The 14,925-nt window shown below is 47.1% G+C and overlaps 1 protein-coding gene and 1 long non-coding RNA gene across 2 annotated transcripts in view; one reads left to right on the top strand and one right to left on the bottom strand.

Moving 5' to 3' along the window:
- Nucleotides 1-8,064, top strand: part of ANTXR2 (ANTXR cell adhesion molecule 2) — a 79,525-nt gene extending 71,461 nt beyond the window's left edge. The window contains exon 17 of the mRNA XM_063415019.1: nucleotides 6,237-8,064. Coding sequence (XP_063271089.1) covers nucleotides 6,237-6,275 — 39 coding nt within the window. The 3' untranslated portion in view covers nucleotides 6,276-8,064. The remainder of the gene's footprint in view (nucleotides 1-6,236) is intronic.
- LOC134559815 (uncharacterized) overlaps nucleotides 1-14,925 on the bottom strand; it is a 64,321-nt gene that overhangs the window by 29,114 nt on the left and 20,282 nt on the right. The window lies entirely within an intron of this gene.

Genomic DNA, 14,925 nt, shown 5'->3' with positions numbered 1-14,925 from the left:
CTCCAAAGAGTCCAATACTGGAAAAAACAGGGACTCTCCAGGCCATTTCCACATCCTTTCGCATAAGCAATGCTTGCCTTGCATGAGGAAAACAACCAACTCCTGCCCTCTAGAGACAGGAGACCTCCAGCTCTGCTGAATAAAATATTTGCCACAATCTCATTTTGAAGCAGATGCTACAAACGCAGCCAGTTTTATCCTCCCCCAAGGCCCACTGGCCGGCTCAGCAGCTCGGCGCTCCCTCCTCCCAGCCCTGGAAGGCCGGCTTGCAGGAGAGGCAGCTTGTCACAACCACTCTCGGTCAAGGCAGGAGTTTATTTGGAGAACTGCTGAATACAGCAGCCACAGAAAACTTGGCAAATTAAAGAAATCCCTCCCTTTTCTCACTACCCAAACCTGTCACAGCAGGACGGCCAGTGTTCACGACAGTCCAGTGCCAGCTCCTGCCCACTCCCTGGCGGCCTACAGCCCTGTGCCATCTCCATTCTGCCTTGTTCATGACAGGGTGCAGGGCACTGAGACACAGGCAGAATGCAGGTGGCTCTTGCTGGGTGCCACAGAACACAGAGAACTGCAGAACCCCTGCACCCAGGTCCCATGGGGATACATCCCTGGTGACTTGCACTTCCAAGATGGAGCAACTGTACTGACTTGTCCATATGCCCAGTTCCCAAGTAAGTGCTGCTCATGGGTAAAACGCTGCTCTAATGGCATTTCTTCCAAGCTGTTAGCACACTGAAGATATCCTTGGCTCCCAGAGCAGCAGCAGCTGTGTGTAGTTCCATCCATACAGTGAGTACAAAGTGCATATGAGCCATGCCATGAGCCAACAGCAGCATTTCACACATAAACATGCCCTACCTACCTCATGTGTGCTCCAAACAAATGTCTAAATCACAGGTAATGAAAAATAACATCTTCCAACCTAGCATCTTTAAACTACCTCTTTGGAACCTCTCCCTGTCAGGTTTTGTTTGTTGCCCTGTGCTCCAAAATACAGCATTTATCAGGTGCAAAAGATAGGAACTATTTTTAAAAACAACTTAGTCCTGTCTTCCTGCCCTTTTTTTTCCCGCAGGTAAGGCAGGTGCAAGGGGTGGAAGGTGGCTGTGAGGTACCTGTAACTGTGCTGGCACCTTCTCCTCACAGCAGCCTTTCTTTGGGTTCCCTTGTGAAACCAGTTCCTGGACCCCAGACGCTGTGACTTTTGGAAGCTGACCTCCAGGACTGTGGGATTGCTGGGAAAGATCATGAGGTCCATGCACAGATGCTAGGAGGTTACATTACCTAAATCTGATGAAAATACACAAATTAATATGCCTTTCCACTGAAGGTGCTGGCAAAATTTGTTCAAGCAAAACCCCAAATTCTTGCTAGGGCACCATTCAGTTGTAGTTTCTTTTCATGATTTTGTTCTTACTTTAGAAGGCCTTTGAGCCCATCCTGTAGTATTCTTGGAGCTCAGAGCTCACCTCAGTTCTGTCACAGGTGTTTCAGCCAGCAATTCAGGAATTCTGGGCAAAAAAAGCTGCCTCAAGCAGCTCCAGGAACAATCCTGGTGCCTGCAGCAGTAACACTGATTCAGAAGCACTTCTCTAAGGAATTACTGCTGATGACTTGTGTGACAAAATGTCCTTGTAGTAGTGGGTCGTCCTGTGAGGCAGCTCTCTGGGGATTAAAGTCCTTCTCCCACACCATGGCTCAGGGATGCCCACTAGGACCTCTCCAGGTGCCACCTGCAGAATTGGCAGCGTGTGGGCTCTGCCACAGGTGAGACGGAAAACTGGCAATGAATTTGCCTGACATCAGACAGACGTGCTGGTGACACCTGGGTGGGCAGAGAGGAGTGCTAAGGCAGCACAGCCCTGGGCTTGGTGTCAGTAGAATGGGAAGCCAGTTTCAAATGTCCTCAATGCCCTGATCTTTCCAGGGATCTGGGACAAGGGATTACCACATTATGGTACAAAGAGCAAGTGGGAGAGAGATGCCAGCATCCAGTCCCTGAGGGCTGTTCAGAGCTGCACATAGGATGGAGTGGGTTAGCAGCCCTTCTCCACAGTAAAGAGTGATCTTACAACATATAAACATCCCTTCAGCTGTACACTTGTCAGTGGGTATTTATAGGGTGAGGGAGTGTTGTAACTGAAATACATCTCGGGCAGCTGAGCCAGGGAAGGAGCAGTTGGATTTAATGCCAGAGGAATTTTAGTGTCCAGACTGGCCAGGTAACACAGGCTCTAGGTAATGCTGCTTCTACCACTTCCTGAACAGGGAGGTTACTGAGGGCCCTGTTGGACAGCATGGTCTGGCCCTGCAAAGGTGCTCTGATTCCACTCCCACTGCCCAGGGGAAGTGCCAGGATCAATTTAGCAAGGAAACAGGACTCTGAGGCAGGCACCTCAGTGCCCAGTTTGAATCTCTCCCAGCTTTACTCCCTCAGAATTCCCTTTTATTGTCACCATTGCACACAAGTGTGCAGGCCCAAAGCACATTCGTTATCCCAGTGAGCAGCAGATGGGGACGTAATGATTCTGAAGAGGTGTGGAAAGTAGGAAATGGCCTGTTCCCGTGCATGAGCAAAGAGGAAAATGCATACACAGTTCTGTCTGTTAGTGCAAGGGCTACAGGGAAGAACCAACTGCTCTCAATTTCGATCCTTAGAGGCAAAGTGCAGGCTGGGCCACAGGGTGCATGTGAGAAGAAATAGAATTAGATTAAGCAAGTTCTTGCCTGCTGACCCAAACTGCAGCAACAGCCTGCCCAGGCTGCCCTGGGGAGCTGTCAGGAGCAGACCACTTCCCAGGGACACAGGGTGTGCTCACAGGGATGTGCCTATGGGGGATGGAAGATGCTCTGGTAGTGCTGTGAGGACAGGGCAACAGAAAAGACAAAGGTACAATACATGTCTTGGGAGAGACATTATTCTGAAGCCCTCTCCTTATGGCTCTGCAGGCACTGATCACAGAGTGCAGGATCAATGCCAAATCCCCAAAGGGCGTGTGCTCTTCATGGGACACTGAAGCCAAGGTAGGAGCACACGAGTCTCAGCAATGGGCGATGGGGATCTCAGTCCTCCAAGGCCAGGAGAAGCCAAGCTTTTAGGACATTGGATACCATGCAGAGCAACAACTGTCCTGGCAGAACAGCACTGCCAAGTGCTCCTCTGCAGAAAGCAGTTGTTCTTAGTCCCGAGCCAGATGCTAAACACATCAGCAGTGCCATCTATGGAAACTTTTCCCATGGATACAACTACTTGGCATGCTAAAGGAAACACACAAGGACATGCACTTGAGACCAGGCAGAACAGCTCAGCCTGGAGGCGCAATGTGGTCACATTCCATCCCAGATCCAGCCTGCATCACCTGCTCTTTCTGAATTCCTAATGAACATCGAAGATGAACACTGAAAGAGCTCCAGAGGAGCCCTTGCCATGTTCTCCTACTCCTGCCAGAGCCCAAAATTCTGCTTGGATTGCGAGACGGCACCATGTGTCTGCTCACAGACACCCCAAAATGTTTGTCACACTTGGCTCACCACTGTCAATGGCCAAGCTCCAGGCCCAGGGTGGACACTGTCCCAAAGTGATCTCTCCTTCCCCCTTGCCCCTAGCACTGCCCACAAAGCCATATGGGCTTGGAGAGGGACATAAGAAGGAGAGCTGCTCCTGCAGGCCCCTCTTGGTGCCTTGTTTTGGGCATTGCCAAGTGAGGCTCTAACCTAGGGCTTGGTGTGAGCACGCACCCCCTGTGAGAATTTTTTCCACCTTGCCCAGTAACTTAGATGCAGTAAGAAATTCAACAACCAAAGAAATGGCTTTGATGTAATATAAAAGAACTCCTTCTTAGGTAAACCCCCTTGCCATAGATCCCTTTCCTCTTTTTTGTTGCTGTTCAAGACCTGCCACATTCTTCCCCTGTAGTACCTCTGGTGCATCTGTGAGCATAAAGGGTTAGGTTTTTCATATTGGATCTGGTGCATGGAGATAGATCTCATATTCCCTACAAAGATCACCAAATGCATGCATAACTCATTTTTTAATTACTCTAGTGCTAAATCGCTAATTTAGTGCAATTTCATACTGACTACATGTTGGTATTGTTAAGGTTTATGAGCCAGTGATTTACAAGGCATGGTACGTCAGAACTCAAATTGGTTGGACTGATGGTTTAATTGAGCACAGGGACACAAGTGTAACACTAGTTCCCCACACTAGGGTATCCTGGCAATGCCACCAGGATGGGAATGCATTGGTGGAATTTGTTACATAAAACATGCATGTTTTAATTGTGAAGTCCAAAACCAGACTGATGAGACTAAGGTTTAATAAATAGTGCTTATACTTGAGTAAGGAGTTCTTTCTGTAAAGGTCGTATTAATCAGAAGAAGAATTTAATATTCTGTTTCTAAAAGCTGGTCTCAGTGATGACACAGCTATCACTGCATGGGAGGTTTTGGATGTCTTTCGAGGAAGGACTTGCATAAGTCCACAGCTTTTTCTCCACACCAGTTTGCAGGAGACAGTGCTGTTGGTCACATCACTGAGTTTCTAGTAATGAAAACCTGCAGCTCATATTGATCTGAAGTGATAAACCCTTAACAAGTGAACATCAGCCTTTTATGTTCTGCCTGCCTCAGTTTGCCCATCTAGAATGCAAACGGTTGAACTTCCCACTTAAACTGACTGTATTTGTTACTACATGTTACCGTCTGATGCTGACAGTGTTTAGAGAGCTGGTATTTCTTAGGGCTCTGAGGTTCCCCAGCTCAGGGTGTTTTCCCTGCCAGTGACACAGCCAAGAGTCTGCCTGACTACACAACTTCTTTCTCTCCTCCCTTCTCCATGAGTCATGGAATAAAGAAGTTGGGTGCAAACATGTGGGAGATGAGTAGCGAATCAGAAAGGGCAGTGCTCGTTTAAGGTTCTTCTCTCTCCCTGCTCTGCATAGAACTATTCATTCAGTCAGAAAAGCCATGTATATGGCACTTGGGGAGATGGTGGTGGCCTTGACAGTGATGAAGGAATGGCTGGACTGGGTGATCTTAAGAGCTTTTCCAGCCTAAAGTATTCCATGATTTACCTCTCTGCATCTCTTCTACATTTATAATATAGATGGTGGCAGCTGGAAGTTCCTACAGTTCCTGTCCCCACCTTTTCACCAGCTTTATATTTCTTAAACAGCTGACAGAACCAGAACTGAAACATAAGGAAACTCACTGATGAGAACACTGCTCCTCTTGTGCCAGACAAGACCCGCTTCAGTCATGCCAGATAACTTTTTGCCATTACCCTCCTTGATACCCAAAAAAACCTGAAGATCAAACTAAATTAATTACAGGAATATGAAATCTATCCCAAATTTCTTTTGGCAATTCCATAATCTCCCAGGTTTGAGCAGAAAGCAGTACTTTCCCTCCAACAGTGCATCTCTTAAAGCAGAAATAAGGATTCAGAGAACAAGCAGTGCTGCCTGCTCCAAAGCCAGCACTGTTCATGTGGCACCATCCTTGACAGACGCCTGTGACCAAAGGGAAGGAATTGCTGCTGTGCCAGAAAGCTGCTTTGAGGCAGCACACCTTACTCCAACACCCCATGACCCTGTGGGGGTTTAGGCATTTAAATGAGCTCCAAGTGAATAAAAAAGGTTTAAGATTTTGCTGTTGGATTTGTTTCATTCTGCTTCACTGAAAGCTGTCAGGATTTACCTGGACCCCTTTATGGATATGGCATCAGAAGAAATCCCTTTTTCTTCTGTGCACAGCAATTTACAGATTCTAAGTACAGAGTCTGTAGCTGCAGAGCTAGGGTTATTGCTAATAAAATGCAGTTTCAGATCAGCAGCAACTCTGCTAACTAACACATCTATCCATGCTCACTGCATGAGGACCTGGCTCAGGGAAGATTTGGGGGCAGGATCTGCCTTCTCTGTGCTCTCCCCTTCCCACGGTCAGATGGGTTTGGGTTTGCTCACTGCAGCTTGCCAGAATTTGTGAATTACGCTCACAGAAGGCCTGGGAGTGTTGGAATGTGTCACCTGTGTTCTTGTGCTTGCCTAGAGCCTGCATTTGTAAGGCAAATGTGGTGCCTCACTCTGGGTAATTTCCATTAATTCTTAAAAGGTTTTTCATGGGTTTGTTATTTTCCCAAACATCTGAATTTCAATTACTACCTCCTTCTAGCATTCAGCAACCTCTGTCTGTGTGCTACTCTACCAGTAACAGCTTCTCTCTTCCCTCAGGGCCGCTGTATCAATTTCACTCGAGTTCCCTCTCAGTAGAGGAGAAGAAGCAGATACCAGGAGGAGAGACAGCCACATTGCCACTGTCCTACCCAGCTGAGAGAACCTAGCCCTTCCTTGCATGCCTTGGACCATCTTTGTGCCTGAGCTCTGCAGGTTCCCACATCCCTGCTCCGGGAGCCTGCATTCCAACTGCGCACTGGTGCTCTGCCCATGCCCCGGAGAGCAGTGCCATGTATGCCTCGCTCTGTGCAACACCGAAGGGACAGCACAGACACCAAAGATGAGAATGCTTTTCTATTTTTATTATTTGCTGTTTTTTAAGGACTACAGATTCTCAGGATGCAATGTGCTTTTAGTGGCGACGCAGCATTCCTCCGCTACAGTGGAGGCACGTGGTATTTACACAGGGACTACGCGCCACGGGCAGAAGATAACAATTCCCACCAGGCTAAGCAGGCGCAGAGCCGAGTGCCTCAGAGCCATGTCAGATCCCCAACCCTTGCCAGCTCCCTCCATCGTGCCTTACGGGAACCTTCTGACTGGAAATCTTGTCACTCTAACACTGAAAAGTGCACACGCATGACAAAATGTAGACAAGGATGCCTCGAGGTATCAGTAGCGAGCAAGACTTTGCCCTTTAGTTTTTGAAGACACCTTTCTTTCATTATGCACCCAGGACAGGAAGGAATTACTAGAGCGTTATTCCATGGGAAGACAGCCTGTAAGCAGAGATCTCAAGCCGAGTTGGAGGGACTGATGCTTCAAGACCTTGACACTGTGGCTGGTGGTTTTTTCCCCTTCCCTGCATTCACAGTTCAGTAGCGCATAAAACATCATCATCTATAAACATACCTAGCAGTCGTAGGCTTGTGTGTTTCTTTTTTAGATTAAAAAAAGCAGTAGCCACAAAGCTGGTATCTCAGGGTTTTTTCCCCCCGCAAATCTCCAAGGGCTCTTCAGCGTCACAAGCCAGCAACTCTCTTTGCATGAGAATTTCAAAGTTTAATTAATATAATTAAAGGCAACAGCAAGCAGCAGCCTGTGAAGATTTTGCTCATCTTTTTTATGCCTTTTGACATTGAATGACCTATTACTGTATGTGCGTTCCTCAGTGGCGGAGGGGGCGCCGAGTGTTGGGTATGATTCCGCAGTGGGAAAGACCTCTTTCCATCAATTCAGAAATTAAATTTATGGAAGTGCCGGCCATCACCAAACATCGACAATGTATGTATTAGAATTTTTCAGAAAAACCAGTGTCGTGTCACGTCGACGATGCCAAATTATGTTAGCGTGAGCGGAAACACTGTGGGGGAGGAAGGAGGGAGCAGCTGAAGAAAAAGGCTCAAATGATCCAGTCACTTTCGATACTGTACTTCAGAGGCAGAATGGATATTCGAGTCGAAACCTGACAAAGCGCGCCCGCTTTGATGGGAACTGGTATAGACAATGACCAGTGGCTGGGTCAGTGGGATGTCTCTCTGCGAGCAGGGAGGCTTATCAAATGACACTAAAAATAAGTTCAACAACCATCACGTTGGAGGGGAAAAGGCGAACATTTCACATTTGGTGGGCATGAATGTGTGCAAGATGGAAAGAGCAATGCGGAGCATCCTGGGCTAATTATCTCCTTTGTGCTCTTCATTGGAATCGCAAGGGACAGAAGTAATTCCCTTGGTCTATGTCCAAATCGGCGGCACTGCCCAAAGATGCTTTTACATTTATCCACTCGCTTACATCTTCTGCTTGAGTTTATTTATGTCACTGGTAGCCTCATCAGCAACAGTCTGCACATTAGACTATAAATAAAATTATTATCTAAGTTTCAGTCATTATTTCCGTCTTCTCCTCCTCCGTAGCCTCCCCATCGTTCCCACAGCTCAGACCTCCGTTTTCCAGGGCCATGGTGACCCATGGTACTGACTTCCAGAGGCAGCCCACTTTCCTGTGCACAGCGTGGCTGGGAAAGTTGCCATAGCTGCACCCTGAGGTCCTGGCTGCCCATGGCCAGGAAGAACCCTTCGAACACCTCAAGGATGCTGCTCATGCCTTGTGAAGCATCAGTCATGCAACCAGAACCCCTAAGAGCCCGCAGGGATGCCCTATCACTGCAGAACCACAGCTTGGGTGGCACTGGCCCTGGGCTAGGGATGACTGACCCACAGAGCCTAACCAGCATGGCCTTGGCTGAGCTGAAGCCCTCGACAAAATCTTGGTGCAGTATCCAGCCCAATGCAAGACCAAGAGTCAACACTGGGCAGGTGTGCCAGGACACATGTGAGGTCCTGCACTGCTCCTCAAGGTGCTGAGGTGGCACAGCTGGAAGCACTGAGCTCAGCAGATGCTAGGTTAAAACTCAGTTGGGTCCCTCTTACTTTTCCTCCATTTTCCATGTACACGTGACACATTCCAAGGTACCACTCGAGCACTGGCTCGTGTTCTGAGCTGCACTGTGTAACAGGACAACATGCAGATGAAGAGGGTTTTTCCCCCACATTTATCTCCTGCCTCTCAAAGAATATTTGTAACCAACTGAGACACAGAAGTAGAAATCCACTGACCATTTTTGTCCTTTCTGGCTATGTCCATTGAAAACCATGAAATGAGCACTTCTTCACAGAAAGGCTGATCCCAAGCAAAACTGCATTTTGTGTCTCTACATGATTTTCTCCCTTCTAACTGGCACAATATCACAGCAGATTCCACAGCAAAATCTGCATTTTGGTGCAGATAATACCTGAGAGTTTCCTTATTACAGTGTGGAATGTCCATCACAAATAATTCTGGGGGCAAGAGGCATAGGATGATATAACATCCACTGATTCAGATGACACAAATGAGACTTTCTTGGCAGGAGTACTCAGAATGCCTGAGAGAACCCTTAAGAGCCATGTACAAAGAGCCCAGCAATGCCACCAAGCAACTCTGAGGGGCTCCTCTCACCAGTGAGGCAAGGGAGAATTCATGGGAATAAGAAGATCCTCAATATAACAAGGCTATGTTTATTTTGTACATTTTGATAACAGCAGAAGTCATTGGCTGGAGTTATTATGAATTAAAAAATAATTCTGCTGTGTTCTCTTTCAGTTTTTTGATTTAAGAGGAACAACAGCATTTGTCAGGCGTGAACCTGTTGTGTGTAACCCAGGGGAGCTGGATCAGGCTGATCTAAGGTGAAATGAGAGGGAATTCTGAGTGCTGCGATGCAGGCTCATCCTGAGCCCTAGGCACTGCAGAAGAGCCCCGGCTGGCTGGTACTAATTCCTATTGGGGATCTTCCTGCAGGAAATTTCTGTGCTACATTCCTCTTCCGATCATCCATAGTGTGATACCACAACTCTGCATTTTGCACGCTGCAGTTTGTTTTACACACTTGATTCAGCCTCATCACACACATTGGAACGCTCCCACTCCTGGGGTTGCTGAGGTTTAGTGGCAAAGATAAAGTTATCTTTGACCCCTCTCAGCTATGGCACCTCATGCAGGACATGGGTTTGCCTCCCTTTCCTGGGATTCTCACAAACTCCCAGGTCACAGGTATCTGGCCTTTGTAAAACCTGCGGTGACATCAGACTGCTCTGGTCACTGCTGTCACCTTAATATATCCTCGTGGTTCAAATCATGCTGACAAATGCCAGGGAAAAAACAAAAGTGAAAGTTCGAAATAGGGGAAGTTTTAGGATTTTCTTTCTGCTGTTTCTCCTGGGCATGTAGGAGGAACTTGGAATTCTGTATTACATTGTTTCAGACCAAACCTCCCTTTCCAGCTGCAGAAGAATTGGCTCTTTTATTTATCACAATTTGGACTGTGGGGAAACGTGAAAGAAACCCAATGCTATCAATGAGGAAAAAATCCACATTTGATCCTCTGTCATTGAGTGCTGCCTCATGACTACAGGAATCCTGCTCTGCTGCAGGACAGGTGTTTTCCTTAGTACACTGGGAAGCAGAAAAGGCACCTGAACCACCTGCCTTTGTAGTTCAATTTAGGGAACATCTCCTTCACCAGAGCCACTGAGGGGAAATTCGGAAGCTCAGCTCTGCAGTGCTGGAAGGCAAGACCTGTCTCTGACCTTGCCTCTATGCACTGCTGGGCATCCCAAATGGGCATCGCACTATGGCCCTGGGAGCAGGAAGGGCACATGTTAACAGTCCACCTGATGCAGATGCCAAACTGAGGTATGGCTAGAGCACTGCCCCCTCCCAACTGCCAAAGCAAGAGGCTTGGCTGTTGTCCTCACCAAGAGCTAGGGCTCTGGCCCACAGAGCTGCCCCAGAGTAGGACACTGGGCAAACAGCCTCATGTGGCCAAAGGGGTAGGCATAGCACTCCCAGAAAAAGCCACAGCAGGCTTTTGAGCAGAAACACAGAAACACACAGCATGTTGAGCAGAAACTTCAGAGGCTGCAGTGAGCAAGTCAAGGCAGTGCTTCATCTGCTAAGGAGCAGCTTCTGAGTACTTTTTGTGCTGTTACAAAACTAATGTCACAATTTCTAGGGAGAGTCTTATTAGACCTGGCATGTCCTATTTTATTTCACAAGTCTGTTTTGCATTGGCTCAATTAAAATTGTTATATATTTTTGGGTCCTGTATAGGTGTCATCTGTTTAACAGTGCAAGTGGGTCCTTGTGATGCATTTGTAAATTTTGTGCTGCAGTATTTTTTTTTAATGCAATGAGGGACTTTGGATGCAAGAAACTGCCTTGATAACTTTTTTTGGGTTTTAGCAGTGAACTCATAATGGTTCTTCCTGTGTTACAGGGATAGCTACACAGCCCATGGAAAAGCAAGACTTGATTTCCATGTTTGCACCAAAATCATATTATTTAATTCACACTTTTTTTTTTTCATTTGCTTGCTCTGTTTGATTTTGTAAATGAACTTATTTTCCCAGTTGGGAATGTACAGGACTGCTCAGCTGGGGCCTGTTGTCTTCTGGGGAGCTCTGGGATGTACCAGTAGGGCCCAGGGGCCCAATGCAACAAACCACAGCCATCCTCACTGGGACTGGGAACAAACCTTCTGAGGCAAAAACCCTACCTGCAAAGCTGGCTGTACTCTAGAGCACAGCTGAGCCCAGGACAAATCTCTGGAGAAACAGAACTCAGACATGGTTTTATACTTTGGTGGATTTTAGTACCATTTTTAGATCTGCTCTAATGCCATCAGCACCGAAATGCCATTCCTGACTCCCAGTGAATTATAACAAAACACCTAACACAACCCATTGATTGGTTCTCCTTTAAAAGCACAATCTCAAATTCTGCTAAATTCTCCAACACATTGTAGGAGAAAATCATCGGCAATGGCACCAATCCTGCAGCATTTGTAGGGTTCTTAGGTCTGCTCCACAGTCAGGAAAGGGGTCCCAGGTCTCAGCATTCAGGTTCTTCAAGTTGAACTGCTTTGTTCTGGGTGGTGAATTGGGCAGTACCCAAAAAGCTCCCAGCTCCCTGCAGCACTGCTTAGAAGGACATTTAGGAAAACTTGTTCCAAACAGCATACGGCTTCTAAGCTGCCTTCAGGGACACAGATGTACCTGGAGCACGAGTCTTGCCCATTTCAGGATGTAACAAGACATCTAAGTAATGGAGAAATTCCTCCATGACCACACCACTGTTGTTAGCATTAACTCAAACCCCACCTTGGCCCAGAGCACCTGCCCAAGCTCCAACACTCCTCACTTCCCTGGACAATCTCCTGAGGGCACAGGGAGGGAGACCCATTTGTTCCAACTGTGGCACTGGAGCAAGGATTTACCTGGGATTTTTACACAGCACAGAACCTGATTGCTCAATACCCTGCTGTGACAGCATGGACTACAGAAGCCTGAGATGCCTTCCCCTCTTTCCCAAAACCTCTCCAGGCTATCCACACACTCTGTGGTTCCTTGGGACAGCGGCTTGGGATTGTCAGCCCCGGTATAGACGGTGTCTACTAGCAGAGCTGCAAGACACTGATTAAATTATGTGCTTTGACCAACCTGTGTGAGGAAAATTTAAGCACCAAGTGATGGGTTCAGCGCTGCCTTGTTGGAATGGGGAGGTTGGGCTCTGTGATACTTTATCTCCTTTTAGTTGATTAGGCAAATTAGGAAACAACAGTGGGAAATGCATTATTGTACTGAGCTGATGTCCAAAATGTGAATTTCATTAGAGCTTTGGCCTCGACACTTTTTATTTGGTTTCTCTGTAAGCTGAGGAAGAGCGAGTAGGCCAGGAATAGATATTTTTCAAATTACATCAGAATGGCCCAGTAATAAATATCATGTTCTGTACAGGCTTCAGTCCCTGGAACAGCTCCTCATAAAAAGTATCTCTAAGCTTCTGGAGAAATTCAGTACAACATGTGCTAGGAATGGAGGAGATGCACCAGCGAGAGCAGGTCAGAGCCAAAGAGGGTGATCCATTGACCCAAGTTCCCTTAGTGCTCTGTGGGGTGAGACCCTGGGTGTAGGGACACTGTGCCCCTCCAAAGGGATAATCCATTGTCCTAAAAGGGGTTCTCCAGGACTTCTCTTGATGAGGATGCATGCTGTGGTGGTTTGGGGAGAGGAACACAGCAGGATGCATGACAGGGTGCCATAAGCCCAAGGGACAGCCAGGCACCATGCTGCCATGGCATGGAGAAGGGGGCTAGCTCCAGAGGGCTCTGCTCAGCACAGCCTGTGCCAGGGCTCCCTGCAGAACCTCCCACTACACTGGGCCTTGCTCTGAAAGGCTGAACTCAAGGTCACTCTGTAACACCACGGGAGAACAAACATACAGTATAAAAATAAAACAACACAATATTTCACGGCAAAGGGCTCTCCCAGAAGAGCCAGTGCAGGTATCATTTGGAAAAGGGTCACTTCACAATGCAGCCCTTCCAAATTGCAGCTCCAACTCAGAATTAATTATCCTTTCACTGTCTTGGGTTTTTTTCTTCTTTGCTTCACATTAACTGCAGCTGAAATTATTTTAAAGCAATGATCTTGAACGTCATGTCCTTCAGCTGACCCTGAAAATCCATTTTCTGTGGAAAGCATCCTTTCTTTTCCAAGATTTCTGAGAGTTTACAAAGCTCATCCAGGCTCTGGTTCTCTAGGGATGTCAGATGCTTGGATAATACCCAGGTGTCTGCCTGCTGGACCAGCTCCAAGATACTCTATTAGCATGAAGAGGCCTGTTTGGAAGCAGTTTAACTCCTTCGGCTCTCAGGGCCTAGCACATGTCCAGACACCAGGACACCACCTGTGCACGGCTACAAAATGCAGACTCTGAGTCACCACCGCTCACTACCACATCTTGAAAGGAAACACCAGAGATGCCCTGTCAACACAGCTGGAAAGATCACCTGGTGGTGTCCCACCCACCTGCATGAAAGCAGAGGAGAATTGCAGGGACAACTGCAGACCACAGCTCTAGTGCACACCTGCGGCTCAGCCCTTCCCCAAAGTGCTTTAGAAAATCCCAGCAAGCCCCTCTTGGGAGCCATGCCCTCCTTCATGACAATGGCAGCATGAGGGGACACTGTGGGGCCTGTTTTCCAGGCATGACATGCAGTTCGACATTCCCAGGCATGGACTGTCACGGGATCCCAAGATGCCCTTGTCGCTAGCACCAAGTAGGGCAGGGGCAACAAGGGCCTTTGCTCTACCAGGGTGACCTGGAGGGTGAGGGGAACTTGCTCCTGATCCATCTGAGCACACACATGCCACCAGCAGCAAAACGATGGAGCACAAGAAGATCCTGTCAACACACACTTAAAAGAAGAACTGTGAGCAGATGCCCTTGGATTTCCAGGCACTGCAGGAAACTTCAGCTCCTGGCTCCAGCAACTTGCCCCAGCAGTGCCAGGGTATCTCAGCATGGTCCTACAGAAGACACCACGCCCACTGGAACAATGCACCCTGCTCCATCTCACTGCTGAGATCCCATGGTCTGCATCCCACCCTTTAACACGAAGCATTTTCTTTAGTTTCCACAATGCAAAATTGGACTATGCAAAAAAGACAGAAAACACACAGTTCCCAGCCTTAAAAAATTAGTTCCCACTTGTAATGGTTTTAAATTCATAAACTAGGCAGAAACACCAAATTATGTGGAGGTTTCATATTTGCTAAACTTTGCTTGTTAAACTTAGTGTAGTGGTTTAAATATTTTCTTATTGTGAAAATAAGATTAGGAAAAAAAGGCAAAACAGGCTCAACCTAAACATAAAAAAGAATAGATAGATTTATTAACACACACCAAAAGAAAGAGGGAAAGGAAAAAAAATAAAATGAAAGCTTTCAAAGCAGTCCCCTCCCCCCCACTAATGCTTTACTTTTTCACATACAAGATAAAAGAGAGACAAAGCTTGTAATTTTCAGTCAGTTTCACCATTCAAAAATAATCTTTCATCAGTTCTTTTAGGAAAGGAGTCTCTCTTAGAAACATCTATGGAATTTTTCCGCCGACAACATAAAAGTTGTCTTGTGGGTCTCATCTCTCACAAAGACAGCCACCCAGGAACCTGCCTTTGAGAGGTCCCTCCCAATAGCAGCTTTCCCAACACTGCATATGGGCCATATCTGCTTATTAGGGGTACTGTTTAAGGATGCCTCTTCTAGTATAAAACAAAGATTCTCTTCTACCTCTAAAATCATCTTCATCTCAAAAACTAAAAATCTCCTTTTCCTCAGGAGCAAAGAGCTTCATATCACTT

This window comes from Prinia subflava, chromosome 18 (genome assembly GCF_021018805.1).
Source record: "Prinia subflava isolate CZ2003 ecotype Zambia chromosome 18, Cam_Psub_1.2, whole genome shotgun sequence".
Taxonomy (NCBI): Eukaryota; Metazoa; Chordata; class Aves; order Passeriformes; family Cisticolidae; genus Prinia; species Prinia subflava.
Note: the sequence above shows the minus strand (reverse complement) of the source record. Positions and strands in the feature narration are given on the sequence as shown.